Source organism: Brassica oleracea, chromosome C8 (assembly GCF_000695525.1).
Source record: "Brassica oleracea var. oleracea cultivar TO1000 chromosome C8, BOL, whole genome shotgun sequence".
NCBI lineage: Eukaryota > Viridiplantae > Streptophyta > Magnoliopsida > Brassicales > Brassicaceae > Brassica > Brassica oleracea.
The window spans coordinates 25,871,529-25,889,827 of NC_027755.1; the positions used below are offsets into that span (position 1 = coordinate 25,871,529).

At 35.4% G+C, this 18,299-nt stretch overlaps 3 protein-coding genes and 1 pseudogene across 6 annotated transcripts; 2 read left to right on the top strand and 2 right to left on the bottom strand.

Moving 5' to 3' along the window:
* Positions 1–487: 487 nt before the first annotated feature.
* Positions 488–1,943, top strand: LOC106309041 (annotated as a pseudogene).
* A 59-nt stretch (positions 1,944–2,002) lies between these two features.
* LOC106312028 (ubiquitin carboxyl-terminal hydrolase 26) lies at positions 2,003–8,278 on the bottom strand. The gene is made up of 14 exons (XM_013749396.1): positions 7,981–8,278; positions 7,672–7,774; positions 6,810–7,406; positions 6,456–6,711; positions 5,462–6,168; positions 5,221–5,329; positions 4,882–5,060; positions 4,358–4,642; positions 4,071–4,278; positions 3,772–3,843; positions 3,121–3,336; positions 2,683–2,946; positions 2,448–2,589; positions 2,003–2,348 (listed from the first exon to the last, which is right to left on the bottom strand). Exons 2-14 carry the CDS (start codon positions 7,746–7,748, stop codon positions 2,254–2,256), a joined length of 3,207 nt encoding a protein of 1,068 aa, XP_013604850.1. The 5' UTR covers positions 7,749–7,774; positions 7,981–8,278; the 3' UTR covers positions 2,003–2,253.
* Positions 8,279–8,877: 599 nt separating this feature from the next.
* LOC106312079 (pre-mRNA-splicing factor cwc-21) lies at positions 8,878–11,005 on the bottom strand. The gene is made up of 2 exons (XM_013749459.1): positions 10,909–11,005; positions 8,878–10,779 (listed from the first exon to the last, which is right to left on the bottom strand). The coding sequence occupies exon 2, from the start codon at positions 10,739–10,741 to the stop codon at positions 8,990–8,992; it is 1,752 nt and encodes a 583-aa protein (XP_013604913.1). The 5' UTR covers positions 10,742–10,779; positions 10,909–11,005; the 3' UTR covers positions 8,878–8,989.
* A 2,004-nt stretch (positions 11,006–13,009) lies between these two features.
* Positions 13,010–16,221, top strand: LOC106309950 (probable 2-oxoglutarate-dependent dioxygenase At3g49630). 4 transcript variants are annotated; one of them, XM_013747112.1, is made up of 12 exons: positions 13,010–13,142; positions 13,262–13,377; positions 13,478–13,596; positions 13,892–13,955; positions 14,048–14,115; positions 15,013–15,071; positions 15,158–15,302; positions 15,417–15,436; positions 15,537–15,583; positions 15,662–15,742; positions 15,819–15,908; positions 15,987–16,221. In XM_013747112.1, exons 1-12 carry the CDS (start codon positions 13,106–13,108, stop codon positions 16,137–16,139), a joined length of 999 nt encoding a protein of 332 aa, XP_013602566.1. In that variant the 5' UTR covers positions 13,010–13,105; the 3' UTR covers positions 16,140–16,221. The 4 variants fall into 4 exon arrangements, with proteins under 4 accessions (XP_013602566.1, XP_013602568.1, XP_013602569.1 ...); XM_013747114.1 differs by having other exon boundaries at positions 15,819–15,884; positions 15,987–16,220; XM_013747115.1 differs by lacking the exon at positions 15,662–15,742.
* The last annotated feature ends 2,078 nt before the right edge of the window (positions 16,222–18,299 follow it).

An 18,299-nucleotide genomic window follows, 5' to 3' on the forward strand; every position in this document is an offset into this window, starting at 1 on the left:
AAAATATAAAATAAAATATTCAAGAGCGGGTCAAAATCTAGTTCAAAATTTTAAAGCTAAAAAAATACGAAGACAATGATAATAGGCTTAGTAAAATAAAAAATCTTCGGAGAATACACACAAATTGGACCCTAAACATGTAAACCCTAAACCCATTCATTGCTAGTCACCATTAAATGTAAGGGGATACACTTCAAAATCTCTATAGTGAGTGGAGTCTTGTGTTTGTAATGGGAAAATACTTTAAAAATACACATACTATTTTTTATTTGCTAATAAAATAGACGAACTATTTTGGATGTTCATTTAGTACACGAACTAATTTATATTGTCTAATAAATAGACAAACTTTTGAAATTCGTAGATTTTATATATCACTTTATACCATGTCAGTTATGTTTAAAAGAAGTAATAATGATGTTAGTGTTTAATTATACATGTGGTCAAATTGTGAAAAGAAAATTAAGAATACACGAATTAATTCTCTTATTCTCTTGGTTATGATCTCATCTACAAGGTTTCATCTTTCAGCGATGATGTACTCTCTGGAGATGTGAAAGAGTTTAACTTTGCGCCTGTTGATGTACCTCCTGGTCGTCTCTGCGCCTCTGTTACTTACCGTTGTGACTTGTCTGAGTTTAATCTCGGTGCTCACTTCACATTGCCTCCAAGAATCATAACTGATTACGTGGGAAGTCCTGCAACGGATCCTATGAGGTATTTTCCTTCTCCAGGGCAAAGTGTTGCAGGCACAGGCACGTCTTTTCATGGTAGAGCTGGTCGTCCACATAGCTGGACCAGCGGCTTTCAGAGACCTCCAGGTCATTACGCCACACCTAACCAGTCGTTTTCACCGGGTTTATACACGATTTCCACGATGGTTTTGGTGGTGAGAGTCATCAGCTTTCACCTCCCTTCTACTCCAACATATGTTTCAGGGGATTATAGTCCAAGGATTAATGTGAGGCCAGGGACTGCTCCAGTGACCATTCCTTCTTCATCTACGTTTGATAGGAATCCACTCCCTCCTTTTTCCCCAAGAAGCACGAGACGCTCCACTTCATCCCAGGATTCTTTTCCTGGGATTGCATTTTACAAGAGCTCCAGAAGCGGAGACTCTCCTTCTGGATTTATGAACCAATACCCTGGCCACAAGGTTTTTACGCTTCTTACTTTTAATAATGTGTCTTGCTGAATGCGACTGCTAGATCACAGTGTTTAGCTGACGTTGTGCTTTTTTCTTTTGAATCAAATCTTTCAGCTGACAAAGGACAGCAAATAAGATTCAGGCAGGTTCTCTGGACTTCTGTCTTCAAGTGGCTCACCAAGATTCGGGTTTTCGAGGAGCCCGAGTAGATTTTCTTCTGCAGATGATTTGGATGAACCTGATTGTTCATGCCCTTTTGATTTCGATGATGTTGACGAATCAGGACTCCAGTACAGGTAAACTGGCTCTACCCATTTCTTAAATCTTTTCACAGAAAGCTGATCAATGAGCACAGCTCATACCATATATATATTGACATAAGATTTTGCATTTCTTCCGGTGCAGCAAAAGTCTTGACCGAAGGAAAACTTCAAGCTCTATATCACAGACGCTACCTATAGGGAGAAAGTCACAGGACGCAGCGGTTGGAGTTCTCGTTCAAATGTTGAAGACAGCACCACCATTACGACAAGACTCGAGCACTTACATGGCGTCAATGTATGGGGTTGAGAGAGAAGGTTCAGAGTCAGGCACAGAATCTGAATTTTCCATGGCTCGAAGTACATCAGATGCACTAGAGGAACTGATAAACTACAAGCAGCTCAAAGACTTGCTTCTCTCTAAATCCAAGAGTGTTGGTGGAGCAACTCCTGTTCACTAAGCCATAAGAGCAAGCAAGATATGAGTTAATGGGATAAATGTTTGTAATTTGTACATATGGATTTGATAACGAATACTGAGCTCCCGTTTTAGTTTCTGTAAAAGAACCTTTGTGCAAACAAAACAAAGTTTCTGTAAATGAACTACTTTCAATATGCACTTAAAAGATGTTTTGTAACACAAATGTCACACTAAAATAAAACGTACACCAGAAACACACACAGAAAAAGCCTCAACAGCTTCAAATCCATCCACGCCTAAACATCTACGGATTCAGGCATTTGCAAGCTTTCACCAATATCTTTGTGCACAAAATAAAGCTTCAAAGCCTTTGCCTTTACAAAAAAAAACTGTCATCCATCTCCTGCACAACTAACTGAGAATTACTAGCAGGCTTCAAAAGTGATATCTCCAGTCAATAGTGTGCCCCGGAAACCTTCTTCTATATCTTGAGGCCCTGACTTCGTATCGCAAAGCTCATCTGTTGAAAACATCAAGATGGTTTATTCTTAAACAGATAAATCTTAACTTAAGCTAGGTAATTAGCTACACTGAAATAATTATGAAAGTTTTTGTTTACCAGCAATATCGCGGTGCTCATGTATCTCGGTATCTCTCACCCAAAGCTTGTCGCCAGGGAATATGTTCATGTCTGCAAGGGTTGCAGATTCTTGATCAATCAGTTGTGTGCCTTTGTGAAGTTCTTGGTTTTCCTTCATCACCTGCATATTATGACAGCACACATGTCATTGTCTATCATCCACAAGTAACCCAGTGAAACTTTCTAAGACTATTCTCGAGTTAGAAGACATTACCCCTAGTAGTTGCCATATCATCATCTTTAACTGGTACACAGTGGTCGTTGCAGAAACTTTCAGGCTAGTCTGCTTCCCATAGTTAGTTCTTCGAGAACGCTTTGACGTGCGACGGTCCACCTCAAAGCTCGAGTCAGATGCATTTAACATTGACTTTGGAGCTTCCTTTCCGCGCACCAGGCAGACAGATACATCTCCTTCAGAATAAGTGAGCTTCTGCATCAACTCACAGCTCTCCCTCTCTCCTATGCATTCCTCACAAACCTAGCCGAGGTTAAAAGCTATTGTTAAATGCAACTCATAAACTTCAAACGATTACAAATGATCACATCTACTTTTACGGAAAAAAAAACATCATAGTATAACACATCTGAGCCTCATGCGAGAAGCTAAGCCAACTTTACAATTCAATGTAGTATCAAAAGCTCAAGACGTTACCTCTGGAAATGTCCTGATAATAAGCTGCTGATTATCAATCTCCATATTAACATCAGGAGAAGAATCCTGATCAAGGTCAATTACGTCCTGGGATGCACTTCGATTCATATTACTACCATCCTCAATAAGAGCAGAGACTCCCTTCTCCACGATCCCTCCCCACTCCTCACAGAAATACTTCCAGTCATCCTCAGGGATGATTGTCAGCTTATCCGTCTAGAAAAATGTGCAGAAAACAAGAGTTTAGATCAAAGTAAGCAGTTTCCATCTCATCGGTAAAAACAGCCAAGAAAGAAGACAAATGATGTAAACTGAAGCGCAGCCACTGCCAAATTCAGAGCACAATTCCCTCATTATCTCAAAATGAAACGACAATCAAACCACAGAACCACATAACCAAACTATTAAAACCAGTAAGTTTATCCTAGAGATCCTAAACCCTCCCAAGCCCTAATAAAACCAGTTACGAAACACAACCATATCTCTACACTTGAATAATGTCATATATACTATTCTTACTTCTACAGAAACAAGTCAGTCTCTCCTGTGCCAATAATGAACACTCTCAGTTTTCCATTCGATCTTGGCTTTATTAATTCAAACGATTGCAATATTGATTGAGAAGCATATTACTGTATATAATGCACTTACAGATGGATTTTTTTGAAATAATGAGCCACGTCTGTAGACAAGTTCAGGGAGCCTTTCAAGGAGTCGAGTGTGCTGAAACCAATAACCATAGGAACAAACCATTAGTGTTATGCTCAGATTGCTAGTGGGAGGATGAAAGAAGGCTTGCTGATATACGACAGTTTATATTCACCAGCCTTTACTAACACATCTAAATAGGTGTATGAGAGGAAATAGAGAAAACAGTCAGGGAACCCAATTTAGAATTAAGCACTTCTGTACATATATAAACCAAATCGCTGCCCAGCAATGAATCTTACCTTCTGGCATTTGAGAGTATTAATGACTCCATCAAGAAGTTCAGGCTCTGGTACTGAGGAACTATTTTTTCCAGTCATGTTAATATAGCTTCTCCACTGCATTAGCCATGGAGATGGCAACAAGAAATATGGGCTTTGTGGCGTTAATGCTATACCCTTTCCCGTGGCTAACTTATCGTGATTTTGGCGCTGCTTGGCCTTTATTGTTCTGTTGCATCAGACCGAACGTAAGAAAATATCTAAAGAGTATCAAGACCAACAGAAAAAGCAAGTAAACAATGGTTAACCTTAATGCATCCTCGACGCCTGCAACCTCAGAAAGTTCGGATGTGCAATGAGAACATTGGATGGAGTCCAGAGGGAAACATTGACAACCCGAAGTATCTTCTGGTGTCACTTTTAAAGCATCTTCAACAAGGAATGACCAGAGATTCTCTGGAACTAGAATTCTTTTGGCCCCTGGCGCTTGCTCAGGCATCAGCTCTCCATGACTGCACGTGATTGCATTTGTAGGTCCTGCATCTGCTTCACTGGGAGCATCAATGTTTTTCCTTTTCACCCATTGCTGCAACCTGGAAACGTGATATTACGCTTTAGAAGGAGCAAGATTTTTGAAACATGTTAGTGCGAGTCCCAGTGGCGTTTATCATAGAAGCAGCTAACTGTGGTAACACCCCCACAAAATAATAATAATAATAGTAATTACGTGCTAAAGTCGCCATCTGCAAATGCATCAAGTGTCGAACACGCACAAATATGCAAAAACGGTATTATTACAAACTTATAAGTTACAGGACAATTGAATGCATACCATGCTTTAGAGATGTAATAATTTCCGTCCTCGCACTTTCCCGAAAGAACATCAGTTGCTATGTTTTTCATGAATGTTCTTCGATCCCTATAACTGTCAGAAGAGACAACCATGCGAGCACCATCCATAAGGCATTCCCTGCAGTAGTCCCCTTTCCCTAACTTTGGTCCACCATTGAACTAAACATAAAAAAGATGAAATAAGGGTGTGGCAAAAACCAGCAAATAATTCAAGGACATGATACTAGAACAGAAGTATGACACATGGTTTATGATGGCAGCTGATACAAAACTTGAAGACAAGAATAGTTTTTGTCTTGAAAAAGGGAAAGGCACTAACCTTTGATTCTAACTTCGTCCATGCAAGTTCAGATATACGCTTCATGCAAGTAACTTTTGAGGCAAGAACTTTCCCATGGGAACAAAGTAACGGGGTGTTGTCCAAAGCGCTACATTGTACAAAAACATTTGAAAGCATGGATGTGATCTAATTTTCTAAATCGAAAATCATATCAATACTACCAGCAGGCGCTGGTATATAGAGAATAACAACAAATGCATGTATGAGGAGATTAACTTACGGGGGCGAAATGGTATCAGCCCATAGACGAATCCATTCTGTGGAGATCCAAAAATATTGTTCTTCAAGTGACTGAACAGCAGCTTCTGAAAGTATAGTCCGTACTTCTTGCCTCCTTTCAGTCAAAGTTTTCAATTGACTTTCCTTTGTTAAATCAAATTGCTTGCACGCCTCAAGGAATGTTGCGTTCAGGTCATTGATCCATTTATCGAGATGTGACGGAAGATAACAACCTTCCGGCTGTTGAACACTAGCAACTTCTCCGTTGGCTATGTCAAGAGGGTTCTCTCTTTGTCCTTCCTGACTTTCCTTTTTACCGCATCTAAGACTGTACATCAGCATATAAGCATCACTGGATGAGAAAACCTCCGACTTAATAGAAGAAGAACCTGATTGTTTGACATCTTTGGTTTTCCCACTACTAGCGGCACCATTACTCTCGGACTGTGCAGTTGAAGAAGAACCTCCATCGAATGGATGTGTACCCAGTTCAGACACTTGCTCATCGTCAAATTTCCACCACAAGCCAGTCTTTTCATCTTTTATGTGAGCAACGTAATGTCCACTGTTCACAGCGCTTCCTTTGTGGATTAACACAGCAGAGAGTTCGTATGTCAACTCATTCTCAGAAGACTCTGCCAATCTCGATCGCATATCCAGCGCTTGAGGAAAGGAAAGCGAGGACGTAATCTTCTTCTTAGCCGTAGTCTGTTGACATGATCCAGCAAAAAAAATCAGGAAATTTTTAACAATGTCTTATCTAAGATTTCAATTTTTATACATACAAACGTATCAGGAGAAGCAAAGGAAAAGGTATGGGAATGATCATGACTCATGAGTAAGAAAATAAATAAATCAATCAACCGAAGATAACATCCAAGAAACATACGTCAGCATTGGTAATCCACAAAGGCATACAAGAGGTAGAGATGTTGAAAGAAACTACGTGCACAACTGAGTCAGTAAGAAAGGCGTATTAAGATCGAGGAAACCACCTTAGGGAGGAAAACACATCGTTTGAGCTGGAAAGTGATAACAGGAGGTAGTGTGCGCAGCTTAATGCAGCGTGTGGCATCTACTCTGGCATCGCAGCTCCCACAAAAATATTGGTTGTCCCCATTGAGATGCTCCAAGCTAAGGTAATCATTCAAACTATCATCCAAACTTTTGAGGCCCTTGATATTCAACTCAAGGGCATAAAAATCTTCGACCTTTGAAGAAGCTTCGGACTCCCTCCCACATTTTGAGCACCTACAAGACAAGAAAATGAAAAGATGAACAAGAGACCAAAAAGCAGATATGTTCTTGCCTTACAAAAATCAAATAAGCAGTCTTAAGATCAATCTTACGTGGTCACATGCGAGACACTACCGCGGAAGAGATCCTGCACAATTGTTTTGGCCTTGGAAACTCCAGAATGGCGTAAGCAACGCTCAAGCAAGGAGAGAAGCAAAGTGGAGAACTCATGTATATCCTGCTGAATCCCATTATCCAACTCGAGCGTCTTCACAAAAGCATCAGAATCGACAAAAGACTTTTTGCTAGCATACAGCTGGGCGAAAAGCCTCGCAATCTGATCCAAGACAGGATACTGCTTCAAGACATCAACTTCGACAGAGAAAACTCCTTCCCGGAACGCAGTGTTCATGTACAAACACTGGAGTATACTATTAGCATAGCAAGTAGCTCCCAGATTGGTTAAACCAGCCGGCGTAGAGTCAGAATCACGAAGCTCGGAGGAGAGATCAGGACCAAGAGCCTGGATGATCTCGGAAGTCTTCTGCCAGAGACCAGACTTACGGCTTCCGTTAGGCGGAGGAACAAGACCGCAGAAACAGTTGGGGTTGTCACGGGTGTTGACACGGCAGCCTTGACAAAGTGGCTTGGATATCATGAAAAGCTGGTTCACGTCTTCATCGGTTACATCATTAGCTTCGTGGATCTTTCTGCACAACACAAAAAAAAAGAAAAAAAGTAGCAAAGGTTTACTTAAAAGTAAAATACATTTAGCCTCTAATTAATAAAATTTTATCTTTACTGAACCATGTTATATTTATCTGTTTTTCGCATAAGTTTCAGTTTCTGTGTCGATTTACTTTCTCGTGTTTGTTCATCTGTTTTTTGCGCATTATCTTCTCGCATCAGTTATTAGATTCAAAGGGGGAAAAAAAAAAATAAAAAAAAAATGCAAAGAAGTGAAATATATTGTACCGGAGAATTTGAGAATAGGAATCAGCAGCGTCTGATGGTCTTTGCCGTTTGTTCTTGTTCCTGGTGTTAGGTCTCATTGTATCACCACCACCACCACCAAACCCTAAGAGAAGAGCACGTTTATTTAACCTCTAATCTGATCCCCGATTCAACCGAAATAACATAATCCTCTCTCAGGTGCTTATTTGATGAAATTCGCATCTAGGTTAAACGAAATCACGTCGAAACCCCCCCAGATCGATCGAAGCACTGAGAAATTGGCGATCAAATTTTACAGCAATAGAGAGAAAGAGCGAAGCAAAAAAGTACCTGAGAATCTGTGGAAAAGGGAGAGTTGGTAGCTTAAGTAGAGAGTAACAAAAAGCTCAAGCTTCTTCGTCTTCCTCAACTCTTCTTCTTCCTCTTCTTCGTCTCCGCTGCGATTTTTTCTTTATTTTTTATTTCATTTCTCTCTCTTTTTTTTTTGTTTTTAATTATTCTCCCTCCTCGTTGAACAAAAAAAATTCTCCCTCGTCTCTCTGTACTGCCGTCCCGCGCTCTCTCGATTTCAGATTATTATATTATGAAGAGAGCATCAATTACCTCTAGATTTTAGTCTATAGGTTTTTATTGTAGTCCACAGATGAGATCTCATTCCAATTTAATCCCATTACCTTAAGTTAGTTTCTTTTGCATTTAATGTCCCACTAACTCTAAGATGTAACAAATTGATCAATTTCACTAGATCATGGGCCAACGCCATCAGAGAGGCACATGTTGATTTTATGTGGATTAGTTTTTAGGATAGTTCTGGATAATTAACATAAACAAGATACACGTATTAAAAAATTTAAAAAAATTTAGATATTTCGGAAAAATATTCAAATAAATTTGGTTACTCCAGAACTTTTGGATAATTTTAGATGTTTTAAATTACAATTATTTAGATAAATTTGGTTAATTAAGCTTTTTGGATGATTTTAGATACTTTCAATGAAATATTTAATTTATAAATCATACTTTTAGACATTTTGTTGTTAGAAACAAATATAATTAATAACTTTATGTATATTATATTATATTTTAAAATATTTGGCAGTAATCATCTCTTGGTGTATTTTGGGTGCCAACTCGGTTTAATTTAGTATTTGGTTCGGTCCGGTTAGAACAGTCGGGTCTAATTATTATGGTTTAAACTTTTACTTTTAGACCAACATGTAACCATAATAAAAGTCTGAAAGAGATAGTTTGCAAGCAAAACAAGGCTTACGTTGCGACAAGCCCATAAACACACAAAATGTTTGGGAAACTTTAAAACATACATATGAAACAAAGATCATTAATCTCTATCAGCGTAGGACGACCTCTTCCCGCTTGATCGGCCATCGTAATGACTTCGACCCTTGTTTGAGTACTCACGCTCCCTGCTAACTCTTTCATCATCTTCGTCTTCCTTACCCGTCACATGTCTTTTTCCAGCAGCAACATCATCTCTATACCTGTCCTCCTTATCGCCTCTGTACCTCTCCCTGCCACGCTTGTACTCCGTATCATCCTCCTTAACCGTTTCACGTCTCTGTCTGTATCGACCCCTATCATTTTCATCCTCTTCCTCGCTGGCTTGACCTCTATACCTATCATCAACATCCTTAACAGTTCCACGTCTCTGACCAGCATCATCGCTTCTATACCTGTCCCTTCCATAGCGACTGTGGTCCTCCTCTCTTATCTGCTTCCTTCCTCTTTGGTAACTGTCATCCTTCAGCTTCCTCCTATTTTCATACTCAGCCTCACTGTCATCAGAAGAGTCTCTTGCAACTTGCTTCCTATCATAATCATGCTTGGACACGATCTCTTCTTCAGCTCTCTTCTTGCTCATTCCTCCACTGTAAACTTCCACCTTACTGCGCAGCTGTTTCCTATTGTTCCCATACTCGGCCTCACTGTCATCAGAGTCTCTTGCAGCTTTCTTGCCACCTCTATGCATGTCCTTAAGATGATCAGACTCCAAGTCTTCCTGATCTCTTTTCGGCTTTTGTCCACTGCGGTAAGCTTCTTCTCTCTTTCGCAGTTGTTGTTTCTCATCCTCAGACTCAGGCTCGCTAACATCAGAATCATGTCTCTTTCGCCCACCTCTTCCTTCATCAGGTTTGTCCATTGAATCTTTTGAAACTGATTGGTTGGTGGGTCGACTCTTTTTGTGTGACTTCGGAAGTTTCAGGCTGTCGTCACTCTCAGCTTCAGATTCAGAAGAGACACTTCTCCTGCTTCTACCACGTTTCTTTGTAACCTTCCTTCTCCTCTTCTCTCCGCTATCACTGTCAGAGTCAGAATCGTAGCTGCTAGAGTCACTCTCTTGTTTACGCCCCTTAGCCTTCTTCTTAGAGCGCCTTCTGCGGTCACGTCCCTTACCATCAGACTCAGATGAGTCATCATCATCATCATGTCTTCTCTTCTTGCTCACTTTCTTCTTGTGACGCTTCACTTCATCCACATCATCATCACCACGCTCCTTCTTGTTTTCCTTACCCTTGCCATCTTTCACCTCAACACCCTCATCTCTCTTCCTCCCACTACCACGGTCCAAAAACGAATGTTCCCGCCTCTCTTTCACTAACCCTGTTGGCTCCTCCTCAATGATCCCTTCTTCAGCCGGCTCCTGATCACGCAAACCAAGCGCAGCTCGAAAAGCTTCCATCTGCTTCTCCTTCCTCGCAGCAACCTGATGAGTCTGTGTATCGGAGATCTTCGAATCACCAACCGCATCACTCTCCTCAGAGGCAGCAGCAGCTTCAAACTTCAACCTTGCTTCCTCAAGCTTCTCAGCAATCTCGGCATCAGAGAAGCCCTGATCTGCAAGCTCGTCTTCAAGCACAGCAAGCTTGAGATGAATCTGGCGCTTACGGTCATGCTCAAGGATGTCTTTGTTGGGTTTCTTGGATAAACCAGCGGTTCCCTGATCATCCGCAAACCCTTTTCCTCCACTAACGGGCTTACCACCGTTCCTAGGCCTCACGAAGAACTTGTTCGTCTGAACGTAACCGTTAGTCCCAGATCCTCTCGCGGTCTGTAACCCTATTCCGTTGTACATCTTTCTCTATGAACGAACTTCAATCACCTCACCAAACCCTAAAAACGAAGTATCGAATAGATTGGTTCAGATTCAAATCTAACGACCTGTGCGAAACCTAAACGAGAAATCAACCGCAACCTGAAACCAAAAGGAATAAAAGAAACAGAGATCTCCGATTAAATTACCAGTGAGTATGAGAGAAATCGTCGATGGCGGCGGTATGAGAATGGACACGGACGAGGCGATGAATAAGATTGAACTCTTCACAGATCTGAAGGGACGGGAGGTTTAACTATGCTTAAAAGGCCTAAAATTAATTATAAATACTAAATGGGCTTAGGCCCAAGAAAGTTGATTTTCTTTTTAAACTGTCACTGATTATTTTTATATTGATATGATGAATAGAAGAAATAAAATTATAAATGAGATGGGCAAAAGAACTATATTATTAGTAAAATATTGAATTTCATTCCTTCTTATACATTCATCACGTTTGAGATTTGAAGAAGTATTGTTTTTCAACTTAGAAAATATAATATGTAGAATTGTTTTTTAACTTTGTTCATTATAACTGGTTAATTGATTTTAAATTCAATAATGTTGTTTTAAATATATATATATATATGTAACTTTGTTCATAAACAATCTTATCGTCCAGTTATTTTTTTAGAATATTGGATTGTGCATTTATTCTTCTCGATTAGACCATACTTGTTTAGTGATTCTTAAATAGACTAAAATCAGATTTAACACACTTTTTTCCCTTGCGTTTGGTTTGATTTTGTGTCTTGAATTTATAACATATTCACATTGGATTATGTATAATTTGATATCTATTATTTTGGGAAACAAATAATAAAATGTAGTTAGAAATTTAAATTTGTATAAGTAAACATAACTGAAAATATTTTTGAGTCATACACGTCCATAAATATTTACAGAAAATGTTTTGATCAAAATTCAAAATAAAAATATTATTTTATCATTTAAAAATAAAGATTTAAATTATTTACGAACTATGCTTTGTTTACATAAATATCTGTATCTTAAAATTTATGTTTTTAGTTTCAAACTCCTATTAGGAAGAAGCAAAATAATCATCATTTTCAATGATAAAAAAAAATTCGAAGCATAACCAAAAAAATGGTTGCAAAAAAGAGAAGAAAAACTAAAAAGAAAAAGTAATTAGATCTGTCAATGTAAAATATTAATTTTTATTTTAAAAATAAACATCTATTTTTTTTTGCGAACTTATTTTTATATATAAATATGTGTATGTTAAAACTTATGTTTTTCGTTTTAATCTCTCATCAGGAAGAAGCTAAATCATCGTCTTTTCAATGAAAAAAAAAATCCGGCATAGCCATGTGATAGAAAAAATTGAGAGAAAGAGATTTGTAAAATAGTGAAGAAAAATTAAAGAGAAAAAAAAATTAGATCTCTATCAATGTACATTTATGAGTTTTCATGTGTATACACATACATCCATATCAGTAGGCAATCTCCTCATTAAATGTATAGACATCTACTTTATAGTAAGTTTCATCATGAATACTATTTTTTTCGAAAGAATATTAAATTTATTCGAATTAAAAAGGCTTTTGTACAAACTGATGCATTTGTACGAAGAATGTGGAGACAAATAAGTATTTGTCTTTTCATTTAGAAAATAATATATAGAATTGTTTTTAACTTTGTTCATTATAACTGGTTAATTGATTATATTCTAAAAGAATTAATATTATATTCTAAATAAATTATTCCAGAAAGATATCTTCCAACTTTAGTTTGTTGAAATATGAAAAAAATTGTGAAATGAAATCGTTTTGATTGGACCAGATAGTAGAGATTCTATACCGTAGACGCGCATATTCAACGCATGGAAATAATGTATAAGAATTATGCTAATTAGAATCTTTAGTACTCGTTAAGTAACTTACATTTGGTGTTAAATTTTTAAATGATTACTATAATCCAGTATATACAAAACAATGTATATATACTGAACGTTGCAAATTGTTATAAAATAATGACTATGGCAGATGGATGGAATGTTGCGGTCTTTTTATAAAATATATTCAAATTTCAACAAAACGTTTTAAATACTGACGTATCTGTTTCGTTTTGGAGTTTACCAATAATACATTGTCGCATATGTTTGGATATGGTACATGGTGGAGTAAAACGGATCACGGGCTATCGATCCCACTGGCCACTGGGGCCGCGGTGGCAGCCTAGCTAGCTGTTTTTGGCCTCTAAGGATCTTAAGAGACAACTCGGGGGTTGATCGAAGATTACGAAAATAACCATTTAGGATATTTTGTATTTTAGTGTTATATAATAGACCAACGCCAAGATTTTCCTCTATGTCTAGCATCTGAGATGGCTACAAACTTCAAGCCACACTTACCAATTATCGGTACGTTCAAAAAAACCTAGATTCATTGCAGATATGATCACTCTCTCATCATTAAAATTAACTTTCATTTCATATTATGCCAAGGGAATTCGAACTATAATGAAACAATGTTGTTGCAGACATCAGTCCTTTACTTGTCAAATGCGATGATCCCGACATGATGGACGATACTGGCGTGGCGGAGGTTGTCCGAAAACTAGACCGGGCTTGTCGGGACGTCGGATTCTTCTACGTGGTAACTAAAAAGTTAATTTGAATTTACCTTTTTCTTGTGGTTTATGAAAATGTTCTGCATGGTTTGATGATTTGGACGACTGGTGACTGTGGTGGAGCAGATTGGTCATGGAATTTCGGAGAGTCTTATGAGGAAGGTGAAAGAGATGACACATCGATTCTTCGAGCTTCCATATGAGGAGAAACTTAAGATCAAGATTACTCCAGCAGCTGGATATAGGTTTGTTTTCAAATATCTGAAAAAGTGATCTAAAACGTGTATCACGTTTTAATTACAACGCATCTATTTTGTTCACAACGATAGACACAATATATACTTTATCGGCGATGCATTACTTAATGAGAGTTTGGTGGCATTTCCAACAGTACAAGAGACCAGGAACAAGACACAACTTCATATTCGTTTGAAAATAAAGATACATCATATTAAAACAGAAAACCAAAAATTGTATGCTTTAATACGTTCGTAGCTGTTGTTTTTTGTGGAGGATCATTAATGGTGTTGAGTTACACAGAGGATATCAGAAAATTGGAGTGAACTATACGAGCGGGAAACAAGATTTCCACGAAGCAATTGATGTAAGTGGTGTCCAACGTACTAGCCAATGTGTTAATAAACAATTTTGATCTATCAAGCAGTTGTGATTCTACTAATATGTATTTATGGGCAGTGTTACAGAGAGTTCAAGCAAGGAAAGTATGGGGAAACTGGAAAGGTCTTGGAAGGGTTAAACCAGTGGTAAGTATATTTTTGCATTTACCTTTGTGTTGGTAAAAAAATAAACGAAAGGGACAGACGAAATTTTACCAGCTTTAATTGAATACTAGATTGTAATAGGTGAGATTGTCCCTAAAAATTAAAATTAAATTCAAATAAAAATAAAAATATTTAATTTTAGTTGTTCCCATATTTAAATTTTAAATTTTGATGAAAATGTTATATTTTTTTAAGTTAAGATTGTCGCATTTAAAAATATAATAATTTTAGTTTGTATTTTTCATTTTTAAACACAAACTGATTTAATATTTATATATATATTTAATAATAATTATGAATTTAATTGGTTATTTAAAAAATATTTTTTTAAAAAATTATAAGATTAAATAATTAAAATTTGAGTGGCACAAATCGTAAACCACACGTATAGGTAATGTTATTACAAATGATGATTATGTTTTAATAAGATAGATAGTTATAAAATATTTTTAACAATCTTTGATACATACATATGAATAATGGCTTAGTCAAATTATTAGAATATACTGAATGGCCAAAACATTTAAACTGAGTAGAGTTAGTCAAATGATAGGATATGAAACATTTTAACTGAATAAAGTTAGTCAAATAATAGAATTGTGAAAAATTAAAACACCAAAATTTTGGTTTTCATAGATTAATGGTGTTTCAAGTTGTATTTAAAATGAAAATAAAGCTCATACTAAAAATTGAAATCATTTCTGAAACCTTGAACACTTGATAAATGTTATAAATATATAATGGCAAAAGAAAATCACGATTTTTTTAATATGTCAAAATATTAAAAAAATGTCATACCATTTTAACTGATTACATTAGCTTTGTCTTTCTTTGAACTATATTTCTCTTTGTGACCTTTTTGTGACGTTTTATTTGAAGGCCAGATAATTCTCAAGAGTACAAAGGGTTGATGGATGAGTATATTAAGTTATGCACAGGTGTGTATTCGTCTATTTTATCCATTTCGTATTATTGTGTGTATGTTTGTTTCCAACTTAATTAGAGATTATTTCATGGTTTCAAGATCTCTCTAGAAACATCCTAAGAGGAATCTCCTTAGCTCTTGGTGGATCACCTTATGAATTTGAGGGAGAAATGGTTGGGGATCCTTTTTGGGTGATGCGTATAATTGGTTATCCAGGTGTAAACCAAGAAAATGTTATCGGATGGTAATAAACTTTTTATCATTATTGTTTTACCACGGATACATTTCTTTTTGATTAACTCTATTAGGTGGTAAACGGATGATAATTCGTCTCTTTTTTTTGTTTACAAAATTCCAGTGGAGCTCACACTGACTATGGTAAGTAAGTTTCAACTCATACTTAAGATACTGAATATATATCATCATATATTTTTTGTATCATAGCTGGTTTGGTTTTATGAAAATCCGTGATTTGTAGGCTTGTTGACGCTTATAAATCAAGACGATGATAAAACTGCTCTTCAGGTATATATTATTACCATGATCTTCTCTGATTTTATTGCTTAGAAAAATGGCTTTAGATTTTATTTTGTCTCGGAAAAGGTGAAAAACTTGGCTGGTGATTGGGTATCAGCTATTCCAATCCCTGGATCATTTATTTGTAACATTGGTGACATGTTAAAGGTTTTGTTTGTTCTCTCTCTCTTTCTCTCTTTTCGTTTTGACAATTCTTGAAAACATTTCGGAATCATATATGCAGATACTTTCAAATGGAGTATACGAATCCACACTTCATAGAGTGATCAATAATGCTCCTCTATACCGTGTATGCATTGCTTTCTTTTACGAGGTGCAATAAACTTGTATAACAGTTAATTTTTGTGTATTTCTCAACTCGGATTTTGAATCATTTATCTTGTTCGAACAGACTAACTTTGACGCGATGGTTGAGCCACTGGAAATCTTCAAAGAGAAGTATCCAGGAGATAAAAGATCTCAAGTTCCCAAAAGAGTTGTATATGGAGAGCATCTCGTTAACAAAGTCCAAACCACCTTCGCAAAGTTATTGGAATACAGTTAATTTGATTGGTTTTCTTTTCGGGCTGGATTTCGGATTCTAATAAATAATGTAGAGAAGTACCCATTTGAAAAAGTTCTTATTTCATTAATTAAACTCTGTTTTTTTTCTTGTCTTTTTCAGTTGCATTTATGAAATATCATAAAACGAATAAAACTGTCTAATTTATTACTTGTCTTTTCAGTTACATTAATGAAATACTAGTCTCTGAGCCGCGCGCCAGCGCAGGTTTGAATTTTTGATTTTTGGTTATTTATTTAACTAAATAATGTATTTGTAATATGTGATGTATTATATTCACCAAGTAAATAAATTTTTTGGCATCTTAAACCATCTATTTACCAATATGTTGGTAAATAGATACGTTAAATATGATGTATTTTTAGGTACGTAATAATCTAAAAATATGATGCATGGTTCAATACGTAATAAGCTACGTTAAATATGATGTATTTTTAGGTTCATTTAAATCTAAAAATATGATGCATGGTTCAATACGTAATAAGCTACGTTAAATATGATGTATTTTTAGGTACGTAATAATCTAAAAATATGATGCATGGTTCAATACGTAATAAGCTACGTTAAATATGATGTATTTTTAGGTACGTAATAATCTAAAAATATGATGCATGGTTCAATACGTAATAAGCTACGTTAAATATGATGTATTTTTAGGTACGTAATAATCTAAAAATATGATGCATGGTTCAATACGTAATAAGCTACGTTAAATATGATGTATTTTTAGGTACGTAATAATCTAAAAATATGATGCATGGTTCAATACGTAATAAGCTACGTTAAATATGATGTATTTTTAGGTTCATTTAATGACATTAAGTTTTAATTTGATTAAGGAAAACTCATTAATTTAACTGGAAAAAACAAGCATTAAAATAGGTAGGTTTATTTAATGACATTAAGTTTAAATTTGATTAAGTAAAACTCATTAATTTAACTGGAAAAGACAAGCATTAAAATATGTAGTTTAATTTAATTCTTAGTGGCATGAAAGTGTAAATAAGTTAGAAACTTAGGGGTATTTTTTAAAAGGTACTTCTCTTTTAATAATAGAGATGCTTAAATGAATTTAAAATTCCTATTTTATTGTTTGTCTTTTTCAGTTACCTTAATGAAATATCCTTAAATAAATTTGGACATAATGTCATTTAATCAACCAAAAAAACTCATGAGTTATCCTTACGTGCATAATTTTAATAATGCAAATTTTTAAAAACATGCATCATTAAAATGTTACCTAAAACATGCAGCACTAATATATAACATGCATCAATAAAACTAGAATTTGACTCACACAATTGTATGGATATTATTTTCAGATGATTAAATTTAAAAATAATTATTTATTCAAAAAATATTTAAGAATGGCTATGAATTTAAACTTCCTATTTTATTGTTTGTCTTTTTCAGTTACCTTAATGAATTATCCTTAAATAAATTTGAACATAATGTCATTTAATCAACCAAAAAAACTCATGAGTTATCCTTACGTGCATAATTTTAATAATGCAAATTTTTAAAAACATGCATCATTAAAATGTTACCTAAAACATGCAGCACTAATATATAACATGCATCAATAAAACTAGAATTTGACTCACACAATTGTACGGATATTATTTTCAGTTGATTAAATTTAAAAATAATTATTTATTCAAAAAATATTTAAGAATGGCTATGAATTTAAACTTCCTATTTTATTGTTTGTCTTTTTCAGTTACCTTAATGAAATATCCTTAAATAAATTTGGACATAATGTCATTTAATCAACCAACATAATTTGAGTTTTCGTTTACATCAAAACTTATCATATTTTAGGATAATTTTAATTTCAAATCTAATTTTCATATTTTTCAAACAAATTCTAAAAATATTTTTTAAATATTTTGTTATAATTGTTAAAAAAATATTGAGTTGCATTTCAAATAAAAAGGTAAAGATATTAAAATTATTCTAATTAAAATATGTAAAATTTAATATAGTTTTAAGGAAATGGTCAAAATAAAAAAAAATTACACATAAAATAATCATAATTTTTGTTAACTGGGCGGATCATTATTTATATAATATCGCACACGAAAGAAAAATTTTTGTTTTTAAAATTATCTAATTAACTCTATACTCATTTTTTATATTTTT

Bases quoted from the DNA above. Each gene is read 5' to 3' on its own strand.
- LOC106312028 (XM_013749396.1), bottom strand. From the start codon at position 7,748: ATGAGACCTAACACCAGGAACAAGAACAAACGGCAAAGACCATCAGAC. The intron at 5,330-5,461 runs GTAAGTTAATCT...TGTACAATGTAG, and splicing joins GCTGATACCATTTCGCCCCC to CGCTTTGGACAACACCCCGT. The intron at 4,279-4,357 runs GTTAACCATTGT...CTGATGCAACAG, and splicing joins GGCGTCGAGGATGCATTAAG to AACAATAAAGGCCAAGCAGC.
- LOC106312079 (XM_013749459.1), bottom strand. From the start codon at position 10,741: ATGTACAACGGAATAGGGTTACAGACCGCGAGAGGATCTGGGACTAAC.
- LOC106309950 (XM_013747112.1), top strand. From the start codon at position 13,106: ATGGCTACAAACTTCAAGCCACACTTACCAATTATCG. The intron at 13,597-13,891 runs GTTTGTTTTCAA...TGAGTTACACAG, and splicing joins ACTCCAGCAGCTGGATATAG to AGGATATCAGAAAATTGGAG. The intron at 14,116-15,012 runs GTAAGTATATTT...TTTTATTTGAAG, and splicing joins TTGGAAGGGTTAAACCAGTG to GCCAGATAATTCTCAAGAGT.